At 38.3% G+C, this 11,160-nt stretch overlaps 1 protein-coding gene across 2 annotated transcripts in view; it reads right to left on the bottom strand.

Annotated features, from left to right (window-relative positions):
* The window catches only part of PTPRG (protein tyrosine phosphatase, receptor type G), a 379,675-nt gene that overhangs the window by 55,398 nt on the left and 313,117 nt on the right, over positions 1-11,160 (bottom strand). For both annotated transcript variants that reach the window (XM_021409043.1, XM_021409044.1), the window contains exon 13: positions 4,692-4,824. In XM_021409043.1, coding sequence (XP_021264718.1) covers positions 4,692-4,824 — 133 coding nt within the window. The remainder of the gene's footprint in view (positions 1-4,691; positions 4,825-11,160) is intronic.

Genomic DNA, 11,160 nt, shown 5'->3' with positions numbered 1-11,160 from the left:
TGGCTATAAACAAGCAATGCAAGCTTGCTTGCTCTTCGAAAGGCAGCAGCTGTGTTGTTCCAAAAATCCCTCCTGAATGTAAACATATTAGCACTGTATAAACAGCTTGACTTAATAAGAAATGCAATACAATATTCCTGCTTTGTCTTTGGGATCACAGTGTTGATGGTGGCAATAATTCAGAGGTGAATTATGGTATCTGCAGAAAAGAAAGAAACAGAAAACTCTCCAGCTATAGCTCTGAATTAATTTCTTCCTCTTAGCTGAAACTGAGAAATGGCTATAATTTAGTTCTCATTTAAAAGTTGCTGTTGGCTAAACTCTAAAATCTTAATTGCTTCTTAATATTCTCTGCTTATTTTTCCTTTTGAAATCATAGTCTATAGCAATGTAGTATTTAGATTAAAAACCAAAATGGAAAACAAACAGGGGAAGGTCACCAGTCGCTCCTAAAAATCCTGTTTTTTTCTAAAGTGACAGAATGCAATGTGCATCCTAGTATTTTAGTTGATTTCTTAACCCTATTCACACTTTTACACCTCTGAGAGAAAGAAAGTGCCACTGACCCTGGGTTTCCCTTACAGTGTCAATGTTCAGGACTTGTTCAATTTGCAAGAAGAATACAGAGAAAGCTTCAAGCCATAGTATGGCTCATCATGCTGTAGGAACTTGCCTTGCTGCAAAAAAACTGAAGTCACACTCAATCCCTAAATAGTTTGGAGGTCACTACCAACACACTCTGTGATTCTCAAAGTTCATAGAAAAGGCTTTGAGAATAACAGTGGCAAAGAATGCAGAACATGCAAGTCAAATTTTAAACCGACCTTGAAGAACTGCAGAATGATCTCACAGTACTGAGTCTGGATATAAAATCGCAGATGCAAAACAAATGCCCAGAAATGCAAAAATCACGTGCTCAGTAAACTGCAGCTTTTAATGCACACACTTGAATGGGCTCTACATGAGCTAGTAGTGCTCCAAAGAAAGATCCTAATATCAGAGTGAATACTTCTCCAAAAACTCAGTGGCTGCCCAAACAGAACCCAATTTCTGGAACCAGTGTGAAAGGAATGAAAGCAGAAACAGAAATACCATTGTGTCCCTGTAGAAGCGAATGGTGAGTGTTGAGTAATAAAGGATGTGGCCTTCTCACATCTATCTGCTATGCCTCAATATTGAAAGAAATCAGTTTCAGGTTTTAGAACGGTGAGCAGCAGCTCCCTTCATTGTGCCTAGGGCAGCTTAAGGACCAGCCAGGTCAGATTCTCCTTATGAAGAATCGAAGACGCATGGAAACAAAGTGTTCAACTACAGCCCCCATGCCCGGGAAGCCAAACTCCTTATCAGCCCCCGTGCACTCCATGGCTCCCGGTCATCCCATGATGATGCTCTCTTCATTGTTCTGGGATAAAAGACATGGCAATTTTTGCAGTTTCATTATGCTGACCTAGTTTATTTTCGGCTCTTCCAACTTAAGATCACAGAGACCTCTTTGCACAGCAGTGCCTTTAAAAGTACCGAATGTAAGAAACTTCAGTGGAAAGGTAATTCAGAACTGCTGCTTGCCTGTAAGTTCCCATCCCTTTTCATTACTGAGATGGCTATCATGCTAAAAAGAAGGAACTGACCCTTTCTCATAAAAATCAATCATATTCTTTCACCATTTGTCCAGGATCCACATGGAAAAGGAACTGAGAACAGCAAATTACCTCTGCAAATAAGGGAGTCTCATTTCTGAATAAGGGAGTCTTATTCAGAAATGGGACAAATCATTCCCAAATACATAAAATTACAAGAAGCCTCTAATGAGCACAGCATGGAAGTTCCACAGATATAGGGAAAGCTTCATCAAACAGTGACTGATTCCTACCATTCTCCTTTTCACATAAAGTGAACGGAAAACGAAGCTTCTTTGCAATATATCATCACAAAACTTACTTTAGTTCTGTATCACAGAATGAATTACAAAGGAGCAGAACAGAGAGAAACATTTTGCCAAACCTTCATAAGCAAGCCATTAATTCCTTATTTTGGTCCCTGGATAACAGGGCACCAATGCAATGTGAAGAAGCAGAAGGCTTTGCTCTGCTTCATTGTTCTACTTATGTCACCTCTGTTCTCCAGTCTTCTAATCCCACAAATACCATTTGTTTTACCCTTATAATGTATTGCCAAAGGGTAACCACATCTCTTCTGCATTTTCTAGTTCTCTGTGTTGTATTTTGTAATGTTTTTTCTCACAAAAGAACAAAGAATTGCTGTGCAAGGAAAGACCCCTTGGTCCAGCATGCCTGTCCCCTTGAGGGTTATTCTTTCATAACAAGTGTTTCTCTGCATATAGCATCTTTCCCCTCAGTAGCATGCTTCCCTTCCTGAAAAATCTGTCTCAAACTCGTTTTCATGCCATTTGCTTTGATGCTGTTATTTAGCAAATTATTCCATATGTTGCCTATTAAATTTTAAGCTAAGTATTTCGTCCCAAAAATCCAGATCATTGTTCCTTTCAAACTTGTACATGAGACTCTGAGGTGTTTGAGGTTCTCTTTTTCCGTTACTTTAAAGCACTCCCAGAGATAAGCATTTTATTTTTCCTCAAGAATGGTAATCACACTGAAAAGGGCACACAAAATGTTGTGTTACCACTTCAATGACATGGTCTGCACAGCGTGAAATGTTACCGTGGACAATCTGTGTTCCAGTTGCTTGCTTATTTATCCTAAAACACGCGTTCACGTCTCTTATATGTGTTCCATACTTGTTTAAAAAATCCTTAGAACTATGAAGCTCGAAACACATTATTTTGAACTGAGAACATGTGCCCTCAAGTTTGTTCATTGTTCCTCAATTCGTTCCTTCGTATTTGTCAAAAAACTTTTGACATAGCTTCCACGTCTGTTTAAATTTTTAATCCCTACATTTTTCTGAACACTAGTTATACACAAAAAATTGATCCACTGTTGTCAAGGGTTTTAATGTATTATACGCTCATACTTTTACCAAAGCTATCGATGAATGTTAACTACTCATGCAAATTATGCAGAACAGATAAAAACCAACTGCTGTCTGTACGCAAAGTAGCAAATATTACAGGAAAAGTAATTTGGTTACAGTTAAGGCCTTTGTTCATGCACCTCCCTTGATTTATCTGCTTGTTTGTTATTACTAAGCAAATAAGAATGTTATGAGGTAGATGGTTAGGAATTTGAAAGATAAAAAGCATTTAACTTTAATTAATGTATCATCATTTTAGACTTGAATAATATTATGATCTATTATAAAAAAACAGTATTTACCAAAAATTAGTCTCATCACTAAGCCAGTACTTTCAAACCTTAATATTCTCTCAGGGACAGCACTGTTACTCTTTAAGTGGATTAAATTCTAATTTTGCAATTATTTACCTCCATCCATTAGTGAAATTGCAGGAAATGTAAATATTTTTCCAACAATGAGAGGTACCAACATTCTTCCTGATAATTGTTGTTAGCATTTTATCTCCAAATTCTTCCTTCCTAGCAAAGCATTTTGTATCGATGCAAGATAAGCCAGTCCCGCACTACAGTGCTTCAGCATATGCCATATACTTCGAGGGCTTGGCTGGTATGAATGTGACCAAGTTTACTTTTTCGAATGAAAGAAAAATGAGAGAGATTTTGGAAAAGAGGTATACTGAAGAACAGGACACTAAATTGGCATCTTTGTAGCCTTTCCAATTTCGGCAATTTTATTCACTGTTTTATTGCAATCATGTCAATTACTAGCAAATGTAAAGAGAAATGATTTTCACAAGAGTATTGTCATCTACGCATTAATATATTTTAGAATGTTCCCAGCCTCAACAAATCGGCCAATTAATTGTCAGCAAAATGGGAGTATTGGAAAACTGATTGGTATTTTTTGATTGATTCTGCAAATAAAATGATCAATGGGCTGCTATTTCCCACTAAAGCTACTTTTCTGTGTCTCGGCTAAACAGATTTTGAAATAATTCCAAAATGCCTTTTCTGAGGCTAATCCCTGGTTAAATTTCACTACAAGACAAATGAGGTGTCATCAAGTTTTGGTTCTGACATAAGAATGCACTCTAGCTTTTATTTTCTTCTAAGTCAACTGAAGTCAGATTTGTAGATGGCAAACCCAGCCTTTACCACCGAGCCCAAGTGGTGTAAAGGATGATATCTCTTCTTAAGAGGAAATCTTTACTTTCAGGATCTTGCAGGCTGTACTTCTGAACACTTCACCAATGCTACATGTAGAACTTGTTCTTAAGAGTATTGTTATGTAACATGAAACAACTTGATCCCCCTTTCATAGAAATACAAAGGAAGAAAACAAGCGCTTTAAGATTACAAAGTCAGTGGCAAAGCCACATGTAGAACTAAGTCTCACTGGACTTTTCTCCCACAGCCATCTTTCCTGAAGGCTAAGACTAAGGCTAACTGTGAAAACATTTGCTGGCATTACAGCCGGATCTAGCATTCAACTACTAATCTAATTTCACGACACAAAAAAATAATGTCTGAGACTGCTGAATAGTTATTGTAATATGTTCTAGCAGCCGGAGAGATAACTAATGCATCTACCACCATACCATCCAACAAAATAAAAAACACAGGACCACATCAAAAAACAGCATTCCAAATGTGATTTAAATCATGATCAGCTTCTGCATATAAAGGAAACATGCTCACCTCCAGTAGACAAGCACAGCAATGAGAAGAATGAGGCACACAAAGGTCAGTGCTGAGACCACAATAAGCGGGATGATCCATTCCATTTTACCAGGAGAAGGTCTCGTGGCCATGCTGGAACTGTTCTTGTCAGCTGCATATTAAGAACATAATAAAAACAATCACTAAGTGTAAAGAGAACTACAGTGTGGAAAAACATGTAAAGAAAACAAATAGATTCTCCATTTTACACAATATGAGCAAACATTCAGAGCAAAGATCTTCTAATTGCAGGGTGGGACTCCATTTGTCTTTAATTTGAAACTTAAGAGCACAAAAGTATGGTGTTTATTGCCACATATGGCTTGGATTTTAGTGCTGCCTGTAATTACAGTCGCATACACAATTTTAGGACTCTATCATGCAAGCACCTATTATCAGACGTGAAGGATCCCACTGAGTTATTCCACCACAGCAGCGAAGTAAATATTTTGCTCCGTCATCAGTGTTTGCAGGTAAATGCGTCCTGTTTCTCAACACTACAGGGCAGCTCTCTTTGCCAAGTTCAGCATACTTTCCTTCAGAAGTAAATTTCTTGGTAACTATCTTAAAATAAAAAATCCTCAACATGTTGGGTGTCATGTCACATCATTTGCTGAATTGTCACAATCTGGTGAGTTACTGCATACGAATGCACTTTTTAGCATATGGATTGTCAAGATGGATGGATGAATGAATGGATAGTATGTGTTGTAACTGACAGAAGAAATCATTATGCTACAGCTTTAGAACAAAATTAAAGTTGGTCAATACTCTGAGATCTGGTCGAGTAACTCTGTTTCACTTTTTTCATAACTAACACCATGCTAGAATTACTGCAAGTACTGGAGATAATAAGGGTAGACTCTGTCTAATACTGTCTAATACATCTACGCTGTATGACAAAAAAAATGTCTAATTTGTGCAAATTCAAATAGACTTGATGGAAAATTTCTTTTCAATATAGTTTCCAGGTAATCTTGTACAGAATTGGACTCAAAGATCCCTGTGTGAGTCCCGTCCACCTTGGGGTAGTCTATGATTCTAACATCACGGTAGTCAGAATGAGATTATAAACAAAAGTACAGAAGTGGATTCTGTATTTCATTCATGTTTCTTAAAAAACAGGCAGTAGCTTATCAATACCCGTCAACAGGATATAATGGGAAACAATTAGTGTAAACAGCTTCTGATTTGAATGAGAATTGAAATGTACATACTTGACTTCTACTTATCAGCCCATGTGAGTCTTTCCTTACCAACGTGCTTCCTTGCCCTCTTTCACTATTGTATTATTATATCTTCTGAAACTGCTGCAAATCCGACCAGAAGAACATAATTGCCTTTGCACCATGGGCAGGCAAAACATAGATAATTGGAAGTCACCAGATGTCACATAATATGAAGTCATACTCTATTTTAATAGTATTTAGATTATACTCCTCCATAGGCAGGAGTAAGATTCAACTAACATGGAAGTAAAGGTTAATTGTAAATGCTTTTTGCCTGACTGCTGAAAACAGAGTAAGGCTGCAGGCTGCTGCAAGCCCAGCAAGAAATCTTTCTCATTTTAAGAAACAGGCTGATGGAGGTAATGCCCTTTAGCAAGCAGCCTAAATGAAGTGCTAATCAGAGGGATGTTTGAGGGAAGTGAACGTGCACCGAGTGTAGAAATTATCAAAAGAGAGATGAGTAGCCAGTTGTCTCCAAATTCAGTAAGAAAAGATATTGAGGTTACCAACAGAGCCACTTTGCAGAATAGGCACACACTGTTGTACTTAGAGCACGTGGTGAGCTTTAGTCTTCACAGCATACTAATAATATACAACATACCATTTTTAAGACAGGTCTTTGATTTCCTTGACCAGCAAAGAGCAAGAAAAAGAACAACCCCAAAATTAGAGTGAAGGCTTACTCTCTGTATTTGCAAAACTTGCAAAAATCATAAGCCCTGAGGCATCATTTTTTATCAGTGCATTTCAAATCATCTAATAGCTTGAAAAAATTTAGTCTATGAGGTAAGTGTTACTAATCAGAATGGCAAAAAGGACAAAGTAAAAGCACGCACTGAAATAGAGCTCAGCAAGGAGCCAAATGGTCCCACCACCTTATATCTATTAGGATATTACTTCATTTCCCTCCAAGGACAATATTCTATTCAGTTTCACCTCCACATATTTCAACATAAAAACGTATGTTTTTGTTTGCATGGGAGGAAAATTAAATTCCATTGTAAGCACTGTATGGGCAGGAGTCCCAATGCACACTAACAAATTCTGCCATGCTCATGATGCTCCTCTGACTCAGTCTGCTGTGGAGAACACACTTATCTGACCCTGCCAACTCCATCTTCCGCAGATGTGAGGATCAGAAAGTGCTCAGTGTGCTGAGTGCCAGAATTGCAAATGCCATTCCTGCATGCTGACGGCTGGCCCCAGCTTCCAGTTGGGAATGCCTAGGCAGTGATGTGCCGCAGAAAAACATAAACCATTCCCGTGCCCGCTTTGAAGAGAAAGTCTTAAGTGTTTTCCACTGCTTAAGTAAAGCATTGAGAGAGGTTAAATAAACCAATGCAGTAAAGCTGCTCCAGAATGAGAGCTGGGGCTAGAAGTACAGTAATAGAGCTGGAGTGCTGGTGGGTGTCTCATTTACGCAAAAAAGCCTAAAAAAAAAAAGGCAGCACACAGAGTAACGTGGAAAAAAAGTTGAAGAAAATACACATACAAAAAGACAGATCTGGGCCTTTATATTTTCCTGTGCATCTCATACCAAAACATCATACAACTAAAAATACTTAGTATTTAACTCTTTCTTTTCCAAAGCAAGAATGTTGAGACATGATCGCACCAACAGCATATACTTGCAAGGAAAAAAAAAAAGGCTTAAAAATGGACCATGAAACACAATACTTCCTAAGAAATGTAAACAGTTTCCAGTGGCATATGCCTTCGTTGAATTAATTCAGTTTGCCTTTTACTGGCTTGGAATACATCCCGGTAGGATGGAATAAAAATTATTACAGTGTATTTGTTTCAGGAGGTCCCATATGACACAAGCCTCGGCACTGCTAAATCAACTTCTACGTCTGCAAAAATCCATAACTTGTGCTTTCCTGTGAACCACCCATTCAGCAGTGCCATCCGGGTCCTGCAATGGACGAGGCCATGGAATGGACAGTATTAGAGTAGTGGGCAACGAAACTCTTGCACAAAGGTCAAGACATTCTACAGTCTGTGAAATGTACTGTTTTTCTGTGTATTCCTAGCAGTTGGTTAGTGAGAATAGGAAAGTATTTATCCCTTAAGTTGCAGTGCTTGCTATAGTAAGCAACTGTCGCAATATAAAAGGTTTTTACCTTTTTATTTTGAAACTTCCCATTATCATTCCTTGACGTTGCACAAACCACCAGTACAAAGTTCTGTTTGTTGTACCATTACAGATCCCGATAACTACGACAACACACATTCTACATGCCCAAAGAAAACCCCCATTGCAGAGCTGTCTCAGATCATCTAGTCACCTAAAAGAAAGTCACCTTCCAGTAAACAAAATTACTGACTTATATAAAGCTATTAGTGATTCAAATATGAAAATGCAAAAACGTATGTCAAAAGATTACTTCCATACAAGCTTGTATTATTGCACAGCTATTTTCTTCCTATTTATTTCAAGGCATCTCTGCAGTATTCATACTTACTGGTAGAACACAACAAGGTATGGCTTTTCACTGTTTTGTAAACAGATGCCAATCATGTTTAACCCTGATGCTGGATAACTGAGATTCATACTGCTAGCATACACAAATTGTTCTCAGTAATCCAATTCTTTTATATGCAAGCCACTTTATTGCTTGCTCATATAAACTGCCATGCAAAATGGCTCATGTGCCACAGGAAAATACGGTTTAATAATCCTTGCCATGTATGGAGAAAAAAAGAATTACACAGATGTTTAATTATCTTAATGAGGTTACCCCCAAAAGGCTTTTGTAACCTCAGGCCTGGCAAAGACTGCTCTATAAACTAAAATTCACTCTGCTAAAACTATATGCCTGGCCTCAAATTTAATCTGCACATCATGCTCTCTCTACATGGCCCTCTCAGGGGAGGAACTCAACATAAGTGGGTGGGTGCTGATGGATGGGAGGACCCAGGTGAAGTTTCCATCAGGAGCCAAACCCCAACCTCTGTTCTTAGTCCCAGTTCATGACTCAGGTTAAAAGCCCCAACCAGACATGTGTTGCCTTGCTCACAACATCCCTTTCTTCATCTCCGATCAAAAACAAAGGATCTGCTCACCTTTTTGGCACAACAAACCATAATTCTGTTGGGTTGTATCTGCTCTAGCCTGATTAAACCAAATCATCCTACTTTTTCTTTTTTTTTTTCTTTTTTTTTTTTTTTTACTTTTTCTCTCTCTTAGTTTTTTGGTAGAGCATCATTCTAATTGCTGCTTTTCTAATTTTCAGGTTTCAGAGTCACAGACAATGCTGAGCAGCTGTGTGTGTAACAGTTGCAGATCAAAGGTACAATTAGCCTAATGTGGGCAACAAAACAGAGAAAGGGATGATCAGGAAAATGAAAGGGGAGAATGCAAGCAAGTGCTCAGTGACAGAAGAAAATCATTAGTGTTGGCCAATACCACCAGACAAGAAGAGGCCAATGCCGTTTGGAAAATAATGACATGGCCTCAGGAGAGGTGTGTGTATGTGTGTGTGAAATAAGCACTAAAAGAAAATGAGCCTTGCTGTACTAATTGGCCTCACACTTTCCCGGTAATTTCTCATGTGTTCCCTGATCCCTTCTAATCATCCACACTCATGAGTACTTCCCCATTCAGTTATCTCCTCACAACTGCTAATTTGTTGCTATAGAATTAATTTTACAAGTGTACATTGTTATGAAACAATTTTTTGCTCTTTAAAATGATTAAACTTTCCACTCACAAAGACATTCTGTAAACTCTGACAGCTTTCTTAAAAGTGTTTTCCTGAAGAAAAAAATGTATCCAAAAAAGTTTCTGCTCTCTTACGCAGACACAACTGGTGAAATATTTGGGTAAATTCTGGTCAAGTAGGCCTCAGCTCTCCACAGTCACAGCCTGGGGACAAGATGCAAAGAAGAGAGCCTTGCCTGGGAAGCTGAAAATCATAGAATCGTTTGAGTTGGAAGTGACTGTTAAAGGCCATCTAGTCCAACTTCCCTGCAATGAACAGGGACATAAAATATGGTACAGCTCCTTCCCCTCACGCCAGGTACATCACCAGAGGTTTAACTAAGATTTAATTAAGGTCAGCTGGGGTAAAACAGATGACTCTTTCACTTATCTTTTTCCCCAGCTAATATATGCTGGTTATTTCAGACTTTATTTCCTACACACAGAAGCCAGATCTGTAATATACAGTGATCTTCAGAAGTTATCCTTCCTCCATATAACCATGGAAAAACCTAATTTGCAGAGTCTGTTCATGACCAATCTTTGCATGCAGTCTTCAGATAGGGTCACTTCAAGCCTCCAAGCCTGCAAGTAAGCAGAGCTCTTAAAAGAGCCTGTCTGGTAGGAGGCAAAGCTGTATTGAACTACTTTCAGTGATAGTTCTCTGCATGCTAAAAAGAGACAGAAATCACTACAGACTAAGGTGATATAACCAGCAAGTACATTTTAGCTATATCAATGATATTTCTCTCTTCATTGATTTTTACCCTCTTCATGGAATAAAACCCTATCTAATAAGAATCATTTTGTCATGATCTAAGCAGTAAGGCAAGATACTCAACCTTCTTTCAATTTGTAGGCTGAGAATAAGCCACAAGGCCTTCTGCCAGCACTTATACATGGGTGTCGTATTTGGGCCATCTAAGAATCTGGTGCATGGGAAACCACAAAGCAGAAGGCAAGAAGAACTGAAGACAGCTATTCCAGAGGCAGGTTTACCGATGCGGATCAAACTGATGGGTAACAATGCTGAATGCTTACTCACAGCACTGCAAAGAACATCCCTCCCTCTTGCTAAAATGGTGTTTAGGGCAAGCAGCATGCAGAAAGCTGCCTGGCAGGCATCTCGCACCATATTCAGTGGGAGTAATGGACTTTGAAGATTTTCAGGTGAGGAGTTAAGAAAAACAGCAGCATATTTATTAAAAATAAAATAAAAAAATCAGCAAAACTTGATGTAGGTTTCTTGGTTTCCTCATTAATTTGTTCTCTTACAGAACAGTTATGATTCACAGCATTACAGTCAGGTCAGCATTTCTGTAACAAATGTTATTAAAGATAGGATTCAGCTTTGTTTTTTAAATTGGTTCTGAGCTATAACTGAGTGCACAACGCCTGCATTTTTGTGCTTCTAAACGTAGGGAAAAATAAATATTTAAGGCTTTTTCACAGTATTCTAACTCTAGAGCTGCTTCGATGGAAAACCAAATTACAAAACAGTCTATAGATTAGCAAA

This window comes from Numida meleagris, chromosome 11 (genome assembly GCF_002078875.1).
Source record: "Numida meleagris isolate 19003 breed g44 Domestic line chromosome 11, NumMel1.0, whole genome shotgun sequence".
NCBI lineage: Eukaryota > Metazoa > Chordata > Aves > Galliformes > Numididae > Numida > Numida meleagris.
Note: the sequence above shows the minus strand (reverse complement) of the source record. Positions and strands in the feature narration are given on the sequence as shown.